General features: G+C 41.3%; 1 protein-coding gene across 5 annotated transcripts in view; it reads right to left on the bottom strand.

The window, feature by feature from the left end:
• Window positions 1–15,071, bottom strand: part of pde4d (phosphodiesterase 4D, cAMP-specific) — a 1,019,730-nt gene that overhangs the window by 22,586 nt on the left and 982,073 nt on the right. For 4 of the 5 annotated variants that reach the window (XM_072496986.1, XM_072496984.1, XM_072496985.1 and 1 more), the window contains one exon: window positions 6,779–6,872. In XM_072496986.1, coding sequence (XP_072353087.1) covers window positions 6,779–6,872 — 94 coding nt within the window. Of the gene's footprint in view, window positions 1–6,778; window positions 6,873–13,147; window positions 13,508–15,071 lie in introns of those variants that run through there. The other variant, XM_072496988.1, reaches the window with a different exon arrangement.

Below are 15,071 nucleotides of genomic sequence, written 5' to 3'. Positions count from 1 at the left end.
CCACACATCAAATACTGCCTGGAGCCTTCTGATTCCCCAGTCCTTTCCTCCTTGGAATGCAACACTGTATTCTAAGTGCAGAGTATCACTTCCACAGACTCCTGCCTTTGGCTAACCTTTCCGCTTACCGCCAGGCTATCCAACAGCATTGTAATGAGGCCCGTGTTTAGCAGGCCCTTGGTGTCCTCAGTCTATTTGGTTTCCATGAACGATTAGCTGCTCCCCACACACCTTTCCCAATTTTCCATTACTATTGGGGTCCATGATCTCAAAACTAGCACTAATTTAGATCTGAAATCTGTTACTGAGTATCTTTCTCAAGTATTAATATTCTATGAACATTCGCTCATTTCATTCCCAGAAATATGATGCAAAGGAAAGTACTCTCAGTTATCATTACAATGATGTGCAGAGTGTATCAAGGTATTAAATGACGTAGAAGCACTTGTGTTTGTTATTATTTCCATAGTAAGAACAACAAACATATTCAATTATTTGCACTTGAAACATGTAACATACTATCTCCGGGGTTCTTCTTAGAATGTAGTGAAGCTTACCAGAAAATGGAGAAAATGTAAATCAGTCAACCGTGCAAATCATATTTGAAAATGTCAGTTGCAGGCTGTGGACAGTAATTTTTTTAAAATTAGTTCATGGGATGCGGGCATCGCAGGCTGTGCCAGCATTTATTGCCCATCCCTAATTGCCCTTGAGGGGGTAGTTAAGGGTCAACCACATTGCTGTGGGTCTGGAGTCACATTTGGCCAGAACGGGTATGAACGTCAGGTTTCCTTCCAGATGGGTTTTTACGACAATCAACAATGGTTTCATGGTCATCATTAGACTTGCAATTCCAGATCTTTATTGAATTTAAATTTCACCATCTGCAGTGATGGGATTTGAACCTGGGTCTCCAGAGCATTATTCTGGATCTCTGGTTTACTAGTCCAGTGACAATACCACTACGCCTCCGTCTATTTAAATACTTGGAATTGACTCGTCACTGGGGCAATCTGATAGTTGAAGCACTGACTTGTGTGCAACTGGGTTGAAGCATATTGCATTTGTCATATGCTTAAAATCTAACTCTGTCAAAAAGATGAAGAGCAAGTCTGACTGTTCGGTGATCTGGGGTGGAAGAGCATGTCTGCCTGGGCTTTCTTAAGATGCCTTGGAATTCCATGCAATTTCCTGCAGGCTGCGGGAATCAGCAAATCTTGACTGTTTTTATTAACCTTTTCCTGCTTTAAGTTAGTCACTTCCATGAAAGGGGCATTTATTTTAATAACTAAAATGTAACACTTCCAATTTGCTTGTTGGTCTTTGAAGCTTTCGAACCAACTTTAGCTAAACATTTAGGGGGAGATGATGGCTTAGTAGTTATGTCACTAGACCGGAACCTAGGGGTCCAGGCTAGTGCTCTGGGGGCATGGATTCCACAGCAGCTGGTGGAATTTAAATTTACTTTACGAAAAGAACTCAACTCAGTAATGGCTACCATGACAACGATCACTGATTGTTGTAAAAATCCACCTGGTTGCGTGGAAGAAATCTGCCATCCTTGCCTGGTCTGGCCTACATATGTCTCTAGACCCACAGCAATGTGGTTGACTCTTAACTGCTTTATTAAAAGGCCTAGTAAGCCATTTAGTTAAAGGGCAATTAGGGATGGGCAGCCAATGCTGCCTTAATTGTCAGAAATGCCCACATCTCATGAAAACATAAAGAAATACAGCACGATTAGAAGTCATTTAAAGAAGTACAAAAGAAAAATATTTTATAATTCTTCAGAGCAATGCTTGTGAATTGTTAATATATTATATTCTCCTGAACCTCATTTGCCTGTTGGAGAGATTGCAATTCTCTATATTTTAAATGCACAGATTCCAGGATAGCCATTAGAAAGTTTCTTCAAACTATAAAAACTCATCAACACCCATATGAGTCTCCAGGATTGTAAAAACAAGCAGCCATGTCAACTCTTGGATCTAGGTTAACCTTTGTGAATTTTATTTGTTGTCAATCTGGAATAAAAAGTGGATGCAAACTGCTGCGATGTTAAGGTTAGTGTAGTCTTTAATTTTACCTTTGATAAAATTCATTGTGCCAAGCACCAGCGGATGCAGATCTGCATTAATTACTCTATCTTTTTTAAATATAAATTCAGAGTACGCAATTATTTTTTTCCAATTCAGGGGCAATTTAGTGTGGCCAATCCACCTAACCTGCACATCTTCGGGTTGTGGGGTGAAACCCATGCAGACATGAGGAGAATGTGCAAACTCCACACAGACAGATCAATTACTCTATCAACACCAAGCTCCCACTTTTATTTGGGCTATCAGAGATGGAAAATAGGGTGCAGACAGGTTATTTTCCATTAGGATAAGAAGAAATCAAATTGCTGCGTGCATGGCTTCAAGCAATTATTGCAGACTTCCTAGTCAGAGGTTTCAGTGTGATCTGCCAGATTTTGCAATGCAGAATTCCCCATGTGGTCTCTCAGCTGGCGGAGAAAGGTGGCGATAAAAAATAAAATAAAATCTATTTCTGTATTAAAGATTTATACCATACCTTGGCTGCAGTCTAGCTAACTAAACAGCTTGCTGGTAGGCAGTGATAAATCACTTTGTAGTTCACAACTTATAACAAGGACCATATTTTCTGGTAGGAAAGTTTTAGCTATTTATACAAAATCTGTTTAATATAACTTCCTTGCCCTATCAATTTATAACTTAAATAAAACCCCTAACAATCATTGCTGGCTAGTTTTGTAATTAGTTGTCACAATTAATAATTTGTCCACAAATAGCAACCATTTCACTATATTGTCAAATGATTCTAATCTGTCTTGACAGAGAATTAATGACCAAAATAGCTAAACCAAAGCAAAACCTTGGCTCACTACCAAGGAACTTACTGCACTATTTGGCCAATACACTGAAGTACATTTCAAAAAGCAGGGTGTGATCTTGTTAATGGAAGATGTAATACCATTTCTATATAATGCCCAATTTAAACAACAAGCTTGTCATTTTGTATTACCACAAACACAGTTTATGTGAATGGTGGAAGACTACTGCTGAATGCTATATTTCAATAGATTTGATAATTAAGCAATTGCTGTTATTTCTGTCGTTACATATACAAAACAATGTATCAATACCAAATCATAGCAGTATAAATTATTTTTCCCTTAATTTTTATAACCCTTATGCTAAATTAACTTAACTTTCTTACAGAAGCAGATTCCCAAAACAAATATGCAAATACTGAATCATTATTCCTAACAAAAGCTTCAGGAAGTAACAAAGAAATAGGACCATCTGTTTCACTGTTTTTCCATTAATGTTTAGTTGACTGCTCCCACCCTTAAAGGCAATACCATGAGCTTTCTCCAGACAATGAAAAAAACACATGGAGGGTGGTGGTTGCTAGGGGTGGATAGGGCTAACTTTTAGCGATGGTGTTCCATGCTTGCACAGATCTCCAATTTGGTGCTTAGCTGACGCAGAATGTAATATTCATTTATTTACAAAAACAAAATTGGTAAGATTAACATTCTTCTTCATTAGAAATGAAATGCTTCACTGAGCACAATACAGCTATTGCCTACCTGCACCTATAGGCTAATGATTTTAACAGAGTTTGTTATTTTGACAACTGACGCATGTCTTATGTGAACTTGAAATCGTCATCATTTCATCCTTGGGCTGTGGTACAAAGTATAAATGTTTCTCTTTTAATTACCCACTTGAAATGCAGATTCACTTTCCTGTTTACTTTGAAATGCAGATTCACTTTCCTGTTTACTTTTGAGAATAATAATGGGGTTAGGAAATGGTGTTGGTCCGCCTACTTCCTCCTGGCAGCTGTATACTTTTTTAAAATCATATTTTTTTCTCCTAGGATATAGTGGTCAAACTGAAACTGTTCACTTTGGGGTAACTCATTATTTAATTGTTTGGCCATTTATTCTTCCTGCATTTGACAAACACACATAATGGTGCTATTAAGTAGTTACTCTGGAGATAATTGTGAGGAACTGCATCAGAAGAAGTCAGGTCAGGTCTTGAAGGCTTTCACAAGTGTTTTCTGCTGTTGTGCTAAGAAGCTGAGGCATACACATCAAAAAAAATTGCTTAGTCAGATCAATCATGGAGCAGAGCTTTGCAAGCTTTGATCGAAACAAATTAAAACTGTTCCAGTCACTGGAACTACTGAAGTTAAAAGCCCTTCATATTTGCCTAAATCCATTCTGTATTTAGACTCCAACAACTCTATCATCCATTTCAAGCTGGATAATTTTGTTCTGAAAGAGTGGAATTTATTTTTAACAATTTAAATCATGACTGTTCAGAAATGTTCCTCAGAAGTTCCTTCAATGAAATTTTTAAGGTAGAGGTTAAAACGTCTTCTCAATTAGTCAGCCGTGGGTTATCTCATAGCAGCTCAGGTACAGGCCGTGCTTGATGTTAACATGTGTAGCTTTTTCAATCCCATCTTGCAATAAGGGAAAGCTGGCATCTTGTGCTACGTGGACAGATTGTAAATGAGTCATAAATACAGTATTTTGTTGCAAAATTATATTTTGTTGGACTTTTAAAACCGACTTAAATTTTACAAGTGCAATAGTTATGAATTATTTTGTTATAGATATGTCAATAGGAACTTGTGAATTATCTGCAGAGTGCATTTTAATTGACCACTGAATAAAATTCTCTGCTCCTTTTTAGTCATATATTGTCCATTTTTCATTTTATGCCATACGTTTGTGCCTGTTTTGGTTACATTGACAAGATAATATAAAAATTGTGTACATGCAGAGAGATAGGCCTAGACTTCCGGCTGCGAAATGGGTGCGCAGAGTTGGGAGAATTCCCAGGTCCACAAAACCAACATTTAAAAATACCTGCCAAATGTTTGATCCAGGCTAACGACCCTGGAAGTACCGAAAGTGATGCTGGGTGTGGAGGCAGGCTGGGTGGAAAGTCTGTCCAAAATCTTTATAGAAATAAAACATGAAACATCCCTCCAGCCCTTACCCCTCACACACGCCACATACAACACCCATGCCACCTCATACCCCACCCATCACCTGTAACTCCTCATAATCTCCATGCCATCCTATGCCGTGGTACTCACCCCCCATAGCTCCTATACCAACTTAATGGCAACTCATGGCAATCCATGCCCCCTCTCCACCCACTATTCATATGTATTTACACCTACCATGCCAACTCACCAAGTATTCAACATGGACAGACCTCTTCACCCATGCAGAGATGAGATAAAGTTATGTCAAATAAACTTCTATCAAATATGTTCTAATTGTAGACTTCATTATATTGAAAAAAAAAGTCATCCATAAAAAATCTACAATTACATAAACCCTTATAACAAATATTTCATTCAAGTGCACAATCCCTTATAAAAGCACATTGGAATTCATAGTCCCACTTTAACAATCACCTGCACTTGTTAATCAAAGTGAAAAGTCAGACACACTACTGTGATAATGGTTGGTTGTGAAATTGGTCATGCAGCAGTAATCCAGTAATGGAAGCCCTACATCCTGGGGTTTACCATTGATCAGAAACTGAACTGGACTAGCCATTTTAATACTGTGACTACCAGGGCAGGTCAAAGGCTAAGAATCCTAAGGCGAGTAACTCACCTCCTGACCCCCCCAAAGCCTGACCACCATCTACAAGGCACAGCTCAGGAGTGTAATGGAATACTCTCCACTTGCCCGGTTAAGTGCAGCTCCAACAACCTAAGGAGCCCTGGTGAGTTCCTGCAGTGCATTTTTAAAATGGTATACACAGCTGCTACTGTACGTTAGTTGTGGAGGAAGTTAATGTGTGTAGTAGGGGTGCCAAGCAAGTGGGCTGCTTTGTCCTGGATGGTGTTCAGCTTCTTGATTGATGTTGGAGATGCACTCATTCAGGCAAGTGGGGAGCATTCCATTGTGCTTTGTATGTAGTGGTCAGATTTTGGGAGTCAAGATGTGAGTTACTTGCCGCAGGATTCCTAGCCTCTGATCTGCTCTTGTAGTCATATAATTTCTATTGCTAGTCCAGCTCAGTTTCTGGTCAATGGTAACCTCCAGGATGTTGAGAGTGGAGGCTTCAGTGATGGCAATGTAATTGAATGTCAAGGGGCAATGGTTTGATTATCTCTCATTGGAGATGGTCATTGTCTGGTACCTGTGTGGCGCAAATGTTACTTTCCACTTGTCAGCTCAAGCCTAGATATTGTCTTGCTGCCTTTGCACATGGATTGATTCAGTGTCAGGGGAGTTGCGAATGGTGCTGAACATTGTGCAATCATCAGCAAACATCCAGACACCTGACCTTATGTTGGAAGGAAGGTTTAAAAACAGATACAGCAATTAGGTCACCACTGTTGGGAGAAACCCTCTACTAGGCCGTCTATAGCTGCACCCACACCCATGAAGGCAGGAACGGCCTCACAGTCTGCCGAAATGGTAGACCACCGGCCTGCTGCTAGGTGCCCACCTCCAGGCAGTTGAAATGTTCCCACAAAATTCCAGTTGGACTCCTTTAATTGGTCTTAACAGAGTTCTCTTGGTGAGCTCCCCTGTCATGTGGAAGCCCCAAACCCACTTTCGTCAAAATAGTGTTGGGAATGATATTGGGAAGTCTTCTTAAAAAAGGCCATATATGTTTAACAATTGGTCTCCATCATCAAATTCACCTCAGCTCTCACATGAAAAATAGAAAACATTAAAAATAATGCTTTGAACAACACTCACCTAAAATTGTACTGGATATGAACTCAGAGACCTGATTGCCAGATCGGCTCATCTCAGAGAGGTGAGTAAGCTCTCGATTGAGCATCCTCTTGAACTGTAAAAACAAATCACAATAAAAATGAATACATCTAAATTTGTGACAAATTAGCATTAGATTTAAAGTTAAGATAGATTTTATTCAATGTGCTTTCTACCGCAAGTTCTGTACAACTTATTTGGATGCACCCTTTGCAATGACTACATCATTTTTCTTCAATCTACGCTTTACCTATTCGATTTTCTTTACATTTTCATGGAGTTTGGTGAGACAGAACACCTTTAAAAATGGTAGGTGGGAGCAGATTCAGGGATTCCCGCCCCTAACCTATTTCAATGGGGAAGAGAATTCCAAACAAGAAATTCCCCCTCATCTCTATCTGAAATGTGAGAACACTTAATTTGAAACTGTGTCCCCGAGTTTCATATTCTCCTGTGAGGGGAATCATACTCTCAGCATCTACCCTGTCAACCCCTCTCAGAATCCTATGGCCTGGATATTCACTCCTGAGGTGTATGAGCTGAGTCCGGAATTTTGCCGGCTCACCACACTCATCTTGGGTAAAAGTGCCCTTAATAGCATGGTCTTTGCTCCTGGGAAGGGTAAGCGGGATAAGGTTGGGCCCGTCACCATGGATGCCGATTGGAGCTGGCTACAGGGGTTGTTGAGTGCCGATGTGGCTGTTTAAAAGGTCCGCCTCAGTTCTCTGGAACTTTGTCTCAGTTTTGTCCTGAAACATTAAGCCCTCTATCCCTCAACCTTCGCACCCCACCATCTCTCTTTATTTGCTTCAAAATACTTAGCATTATCTCTGTGAATATTCCTCATACAATAGAAAAGTGCGAGATGGAGAAACACCTTATTTAGTTAGCTCTATTCCATTTTATTGTCATGCCTATACTTGACAACTCATGTCAACCTATGTGATTGTAATCAACCCACATAGAACATACAGTGCAGAAGGAGGCCATTCGGCCCATCGAGTCTGCACTGACCCATTTATGCCCTCACTTCCACCCTATCCCCGTAACCCAATAACCCCTCTATCTTTTTGGTCACTAAGGGCAATTTATCATGGCCAATCCATCTAACCTGCATGTCTTTGGACTGTGGGAGGAAACCGGAGCACCCAGAGGAAACCCACACAGACACGGGGAGAACGTGCAGACTCTGCACAGACAGTGACCCAGCGGGGAATTGAACCTGGGACCCTGGCGCTGTGACGCCACAGTGCTAGCCACTTGTGCTACCATGCTGCCCATGTGATACCGTACTGCCCTTTATAGCCTGTATGACAATTCAGTGCCAACTTATGCCAATTTCTGTCCCCCCACCCACTGCCCTTTGCATTTACACCGTCCATGTAAACACACCAGTATCCACCTTTGCTGACCTCAAGAGCCATGCTGAGATGAACTAAAATAAAATTCTAAATATCTATTTGAGACTTCATTCTATAAAAAAAAATGTTAATTCATGAAAGCCCATTCAATACAACTAAATTCCTTCAATAACTTAATACCTTATAAAAATAAAAAAATTGCATTCACATCACCACATTAAAGACAGCTAATAATTTAATAACCACTTTGAGCTCTCAATAAAACTGTGCGCTTACTGCCCCCATGATAATTAGTGGTTGTGGAAAACAGACAATCATTAATTATGCAATAAAACAGCATTTATAGGGTGATGTCAACCAACAGCTATTGAAACTGCAAGAACAGATCTTTTGCAATGCAGACAAAGGCAGGCAATGTTTTTGCAATCTTTAAAGATCTTTACAGGCCTTATCCGTCCTTCTTGAGCATTTAGAAGTGCTCTAAAGCTGTAAATTACTCTGCGTAATAAAGCCTTTGCTCCAGCAAAAATGGGGACCGGTTTCAACTCAGCACTGAGTTTCCCATATGTGGCTGACACATCCCACCCTGGTTCACCCTTCCTCTCCAGTGAAAACAGTTTCTGCCAGAAATGGGGGTGGGAGTTTTGGTTCTAAGGTCCATCTGCCTTCCTGGATACACAGTGGAATCTACATCACGCTTCAAAAATCCAGGCGCATATTATTCAATAAGGTCACTTGATATAACTTAATAAGTTTAAATGTTCTGCTCTTGGCACAGTACTTCTAAAAATCCATCCTGTAGAATGTCCAACTGCTTTGTGATTTTTCAGTGACTTCATTCATGTTTTTTCACAATTATTTTGTTTTTCTTTGCTAATATCATCCTCTCCCCTGAGTAGATTGTACATGGTGTGAGAAAGACTCAAATTTTTCCAGGGCTATGGTTCCTGTGGCCATTTTGTCCTCCACCTAAGAGCAGGTTTTAAATGTGATGTGGAATTTTCCCAATCCTGGAGGCAGATTTGGAAAAGTGGGGAGGTGCTGATGCATTCCTGCTGCCAGGCACCTCACCAAGGAGTGGGCTTGGAAGAGACTCCATGCAGGCAGGCAAAAGAATCTCAGCTGTTAAAGCCCCAATAAAGGATAACTTTATGACATAGCCAGAGACTCCATGCCACAATGGAGGGGTTGCAATTGCAGCTGTGATCAATCAAATGGAATGTCCACCCTGATGCACCTATTGGCCTAGATTGTGGTTACTGGATCTGGGCCTTGATCACGGCTGTGCAGGCCAGTCTAGGTGACTCTATATTGAGGTACCCACATGGTCCTGACCTGCCTTGCTGCACCCATTAGTGCTGTAGAGGTTCCAGATCTGAACTTCTGATTGTACCGGGAGCAATGTCCCTAATTAGATGCTGTGTTTAGAGACAGCCTCCTGGAAAATTGCAGAGCCTGTCCCACTGCTGGATGAGTGGACTCGGAATGCCCATTTGGTCCACGTCAGGTTCTTGAGGTATGTGGGAAATTCCAACACTCAGCTTTAGCAAGATAGTTGGTTGTTCAGGAGCTGGGTCACTGCAGAGATCAATCCTAGCCTCGCCTGATATCCACTCTTGTGTACTAGCAATAGTCAGAGCTAAGAAATCTCACAATCAGCAGCTCTGATCAAAGCTCTGTAGTCCTGCCACATCTAGTCATGAATGGTGGTGGACAATTAAACAACTAACTGGAGGAGAAGGCTCCAGAAATATCTCTATTGCTAATTATGGGGATGCCCAGAACATCAGTGCAAAAGAGAAGGCTGAAGCATTTCTAATAATCTTCAGCCAAAGTGTCAAATGGATGATTCATATCATCCTCTCACAGATGCTAGACTTAAGTCAATCCAATCAACTCGGTGTTATATCAAGAAGTGGCTGAAGTACTGGATACTTCAAAGGCTATGGACCTGGACAACATTTCGGCAGTAGTAATGAAAGCTTATGTTCCAGAACTAGCCATGATCTTAGCCAATCTATTCCAATACAGCTACAACACTGGCATCTACCTAGCAATGTGAAAAATGACCCAGCTATGTTCTGGCCACAATATACGGGAAAAATTAAACCTGACCATTTACCATCCCTTCAGTTTACCTCGATATCAGCAAAGTGAGGGAAGTGATGATAATTTTAACAAACGGCACTTATTCAGTAATAATCTGCTCATTGATGTCTATTCTCCAACCTGGCAACAATAGCAGGCAATGGAAATCATTGGGGAAATTCAAAATTGCAATCCCGCAGTCCTCCACTTTGGCCTTTCTGACACGAATGGGGAGACAAAAGTTCAGCCCCAGGTAACTCAGCAAAGACCAGGGGCGAGATTCTCTGATTTCCAGCTGCATGTTTCTTGGCAGCGTGCTGCTGTTTTCTGGCGGTGGGATTCTCTACTCCCGCCACTTGTCAATAGGATTTCCCACTGAAGTCACTCAATGCCACCGGGAAACTCAAGGACGGGGGTGCACTGCCAGCTGGAAAAGGGAATCCCAACGGTCAGAGAATTCCATCCCACTGATCAAATTTGACACCATCTTGGTTCAGGTTCGCAAAGGGTTAACCAGCTTTATTTTAACCAGGGAGGATTAGGCACTGTTTTAATGTGAATTAACTTGCAGCGAAGCAGGGAGACAAGTGTGAAAAAAACCCATCAAGAGGTTTTGCCATGGTTTTCAGTTTAAAACTAGCTCGGCACAACAGAATTATTGATGGTCGTGTGCCTATCATCCCAGATACAATTAGAGATCTGGGGCGGGATTCTCCTTAATCGGCACGATGTCCGCCAACCGGCGCCAAAAACGGCGCGAATCAGTCCGGCATCGCGCCGCCCCAAAGGTGCGGAATTCTCCCTAACCTTGAGGGGAAGGCCCGCCCCGGACTGATTTCCGACCCGTCAGCTGGCGGGAAAGGCCTTTGGTGCCCCGCCAGCTAGCGGACCATGTGGTGACCATGGCGAAGGCGGAGGGAAAAGAGTGCCCCCACGGCACAGGCCCGCCCGCAGATTGGTGGGCCCCGATCGAGGGCCAGGCCACCATGGGGTCCCCCCCCCGGGGCCAGATCGCCCCGCGTGCCCCCCAGGACCCCGTAGCCCGCCCGCGCCGCCGTCCCCCGCCGTCCCAAAGGTGGTTCAATCCACGCCAGCTGGCGTGGGATGACAGCGGCGGGACTTCGGCCCATCGCAGACCGGAGAATCGGCGGGGGATTCCCGCCGACCGGCGCGATTCCCGCCCCCACCGAATATCCGGTGGCGGAGAATTTGCGACACGGCGGGGGCGGGATTCACGCCGGCCCCCGGCGATTCTCCAACCCGGTGGGGGATCGGAGAATCGCGCCCCAGGATCCTGAAAAGCTAAAAATGCAAATAAAATAGAAAGACATCTAGCTGGGGATGAAGGGCAAGACAGAAATAAGTGCTAATGTAGTTCTTTGATAGTTTCACACCGTAAATGTAATTTCCATATTTTTACACTGTTCCTTGAAAATATTTCAACTCTTAGGAGTGGTAGTCATACTAGATGAAAGCTTCATGCTTATTTTTAAATTAGATCTGGCTCTTTAGAGCCTTGCGATTTCATTATGTAAATTTGGCAAGAGAATCAGTTGCCTAAGTGAAAATTAACTTAAGAAACTGCTATTTTTGTGATAATGTTGTTCGGATTTATTATCAGACTTCAAACTGATTGATATTTTGCATGCAAGCCAAAGCAACTGGCCAGATCAATACACCTGCTGCTGTCATAGTCAACTGGGATTGCATTTTGACAAAATGAAAGCAGCTGGTCTATATGAGGCTTTATAATACATTTGAGCACATTGCTGTCACGTGATAAGATGGCTTGAACAAGCAAACTCCAATGTCAAAATGGAGGTAGTGTGTGGCAAAAGGATCTGGAGGTTATCAAGTAAGTAACTTAGGAGCATCTTTATACAAAAACTATTATTCAAACCCATTTTCCTCGGAAACTTTCTAAAACAAATTGCTTAATTAACAGCAATGAAAAGGGTTGAGATGATCAAAGTCTTATCTTCACAGGTATCAGTAACGTTCATTATATGTGAAAGGAAGGTCAACAGAACAGAATTTCTAGATATGATTCAATCTATAAAATGTACTGAAAAACTAGGAAAATCGGATTGCAAAAGAGCTGATTATATGATCTGAGTGTGAACCATTAAGAAAGGACAAAATTCCTTTATGGTTAATCCTGACGATCTGACCTATGACCTAATTATTAATTCATCAGGTAGTTGACTGGAGACATTTTTAGTTACCTTTATGAATTTTGCTCTTAATATTATTGGAAAAGTTATTCTTGTTGATCACTAGACTTTGATATGTTTCCTCTTAATTTATTTCACTAAATCTTCATAAATGCAGATCCTGGGAAACTATTCGAGTACTCATAAGTATTGTTGAGAGGAAATCTTACAGATTAAACTGGACACAAATTAATGAGTTTCATGTCAATCAGCTTCATGATGGTGGATTATTCCATTCTGATCAACAGTACATGTGTGTCAGAAATTCCCTTGATGTTCCAATTACCATTGCTAAGCAAACCATACTACTGACTGAATTCCACTTACAGTAAGCATTACTTAATTTAAAAAAGACCTCACACTGAATAAAAATGATATAAAAAGCCTATTTTTAAAAAAATCATGTGATTGATTCGAAGTGGAAATAACTCCACTGTATCTCAGGGGACCCTCGACAGAAATGTGCTTCAGCAGTTTTGCAATTACCCACCATGTTCATCCGAATTAACAAAGGCAAGTGTAAAAGCCAGAGCCAATACATAAAGAGGGTAGATAGATACATTCACAGCAATACACATTCGGATACAAAGGTAACAGCAAAATTAAATAGTTAAAAATGTAAACCTCTTATAATTACAACAATTATTTAAAATTCTATATAATGATAAAAGCTGGTTTGGTTTACATACCTTTATGTAGCCCCAAGAAACAGAAAGCAAATAATTAGCTTCAGGCATCTTGCAGTTCTGTTCTCACAAAAAACCCACTAAGAAATGTAGTAAAATCTGAAGTTCCCCAAAGACTTGGATCGAAGCAGTCCCAGAAATCAGTACATCAGATTATTCATACAGCAGGTATGTCTGGAAAATATGGTTCTTAAATCCCAATGCTTTGTCACCTGTTTGGTATAAAGTGGCCATTTGTAGAATCCAGTTTGATGAAATAGAGTTTACTAAATCAATGGAAAATCCTGGCCAAAAGGAGTGCTTTGGAGAGATAGTTATGAACGAGAATCTCCTTGGAATATTAGTGAGTGAATAATGCATGTGAGGAAGCTTCGCTGCTGAAAGGACTGGTTGCGCTAACAGATACCAAATAAGGGCCTGAACACACAACTGCCATGCACGCTAGACGGTGAACCCACCTACTTTGCAGACATGACAGCCAATGAATTCTTACTCTCAGGAACAGAGACAAGAGCTTGCTTCTCAAAAATCTAGGTACCTGCTGTTGATTGGTCAAATGGAGAGCATATCCTTGGGGATTAGGGGTTTGCTTCATTACTCCATTAAATGCCATTTAATAATTTTCCTTCAGTTTAAGCTTTATGCAAATGCTTGGTTAGGCTTCATATTTCATTGTCATCTAACAACAGGGAATGAATTGTACATCACACCTTCTACTCTTAAATCATAAGATACGAGTAATATAAAATATAGTCAGTTATTTCTTGTTTCTTTCTGCATTGCTTAAGCACGCCTTAGTGAAACGACAAAGGAGCTCCACTGACGACATCTGTAGAGATGCCTGCAGGCTGTACGTTCCCAGGAAGGATGAAAGGAGTAAATTGTGATAGATTAAACAAAGGCAGCAGCTGAATTCTTGTCTCCTACCTTGGTGCTTACATAATTTATTTAATTCAGTGAGTTTTGGCTTAATTCAGCCTATTGACCTTTAGATTGAGCAAAGGTCTTGGACCTGGCATTTACGTCAATACTTCAATCATGAGAAGAATGAATTTGTTATTGAAATGCGACTGCTTTCTAATCACACAATTAGATTTGTGAAATATTTTGCTATTTCAAACAAAAATATTTCAAAGAAAGTATTGTAAGAATCGGACATAATCTTTGAAAACAAATAGCTTTTTGGCCATTTAAAGTAGCATGGCAAGATAAAATAATGGATAACAATAATTAGGACAGATATTTCACAGATTTGTTGGCTGCCAGGAGCCGAGAGGTTGAGAATGGTTTCTTTAGGTAAATCGCAAACTTCTTTTTGTCCAAATGTCTGTTCAGCTGGCTTGGTTCAGTAAATAATTGTTAATATTTTCTTTGAACTTGTGCATACTTGGGGCTTTGCTGTATGGAACTGGAAAGTTCATATCAGGGAAACGAAGGCTAAGGTTAGAACAAAGAACAATACAGCATAGGAACAGGCTCTTCGGCCTGCCAAGTCTGTACCGGTCATACCACCCTTGGCCAAACCCGCAGCACCCTGGTGCCATATCCCTTTATAAATGCCGTTAATATATCTGCTTCTGCAACCTCCCCCGGCAGCGTGTTTCACACACTCACCGTCCTCTGTGTAAAAAAACTTGCCCTGCCCATCTCTTCTAAATTTTGCCCATGGACCTCAAACTTTTGCCCCCTAGTGACGGACCCCTCCACCCTGGGTAAGAGTGCCTACCCATCCACTCTATCCATGCCTCCCAGAATTTTGTAGTCCTGTATTAGGTTGCCCCTCAATCTCCGTCGTTCTAATGTCTCGGATCGTGTTTTCGGGGGCCTTAAGGGGGAGGGGAAGCAGCCCCAATTCGTGGTCCACATAGGTACCAACGACATAGGTAGGGATAGGGATGTAAGGCAGGAATTTAGGGAGCTAGGATGG

This window comes from Scyliorhinus torazame, chromosome 3 (genome assembly GCF_047496885.1).
Source record: "Scyliorhinus torazame isolate Kashiwa2021f chromosome 3, sScyTor2.1, whole genome shotgun sequence".
Lineage (NCBI taxonomy): Eukaryota > Metazoa > Chordata > Chondrichthyes > Carcharhiniformes > Scyliorhinidae > Scyliorhinus > Scyliorhinus torazame.
Note: the sequence above shows the minus strand (reverse complement) of the source record. Positions and strands in the feature narration are given on the sequence as shown.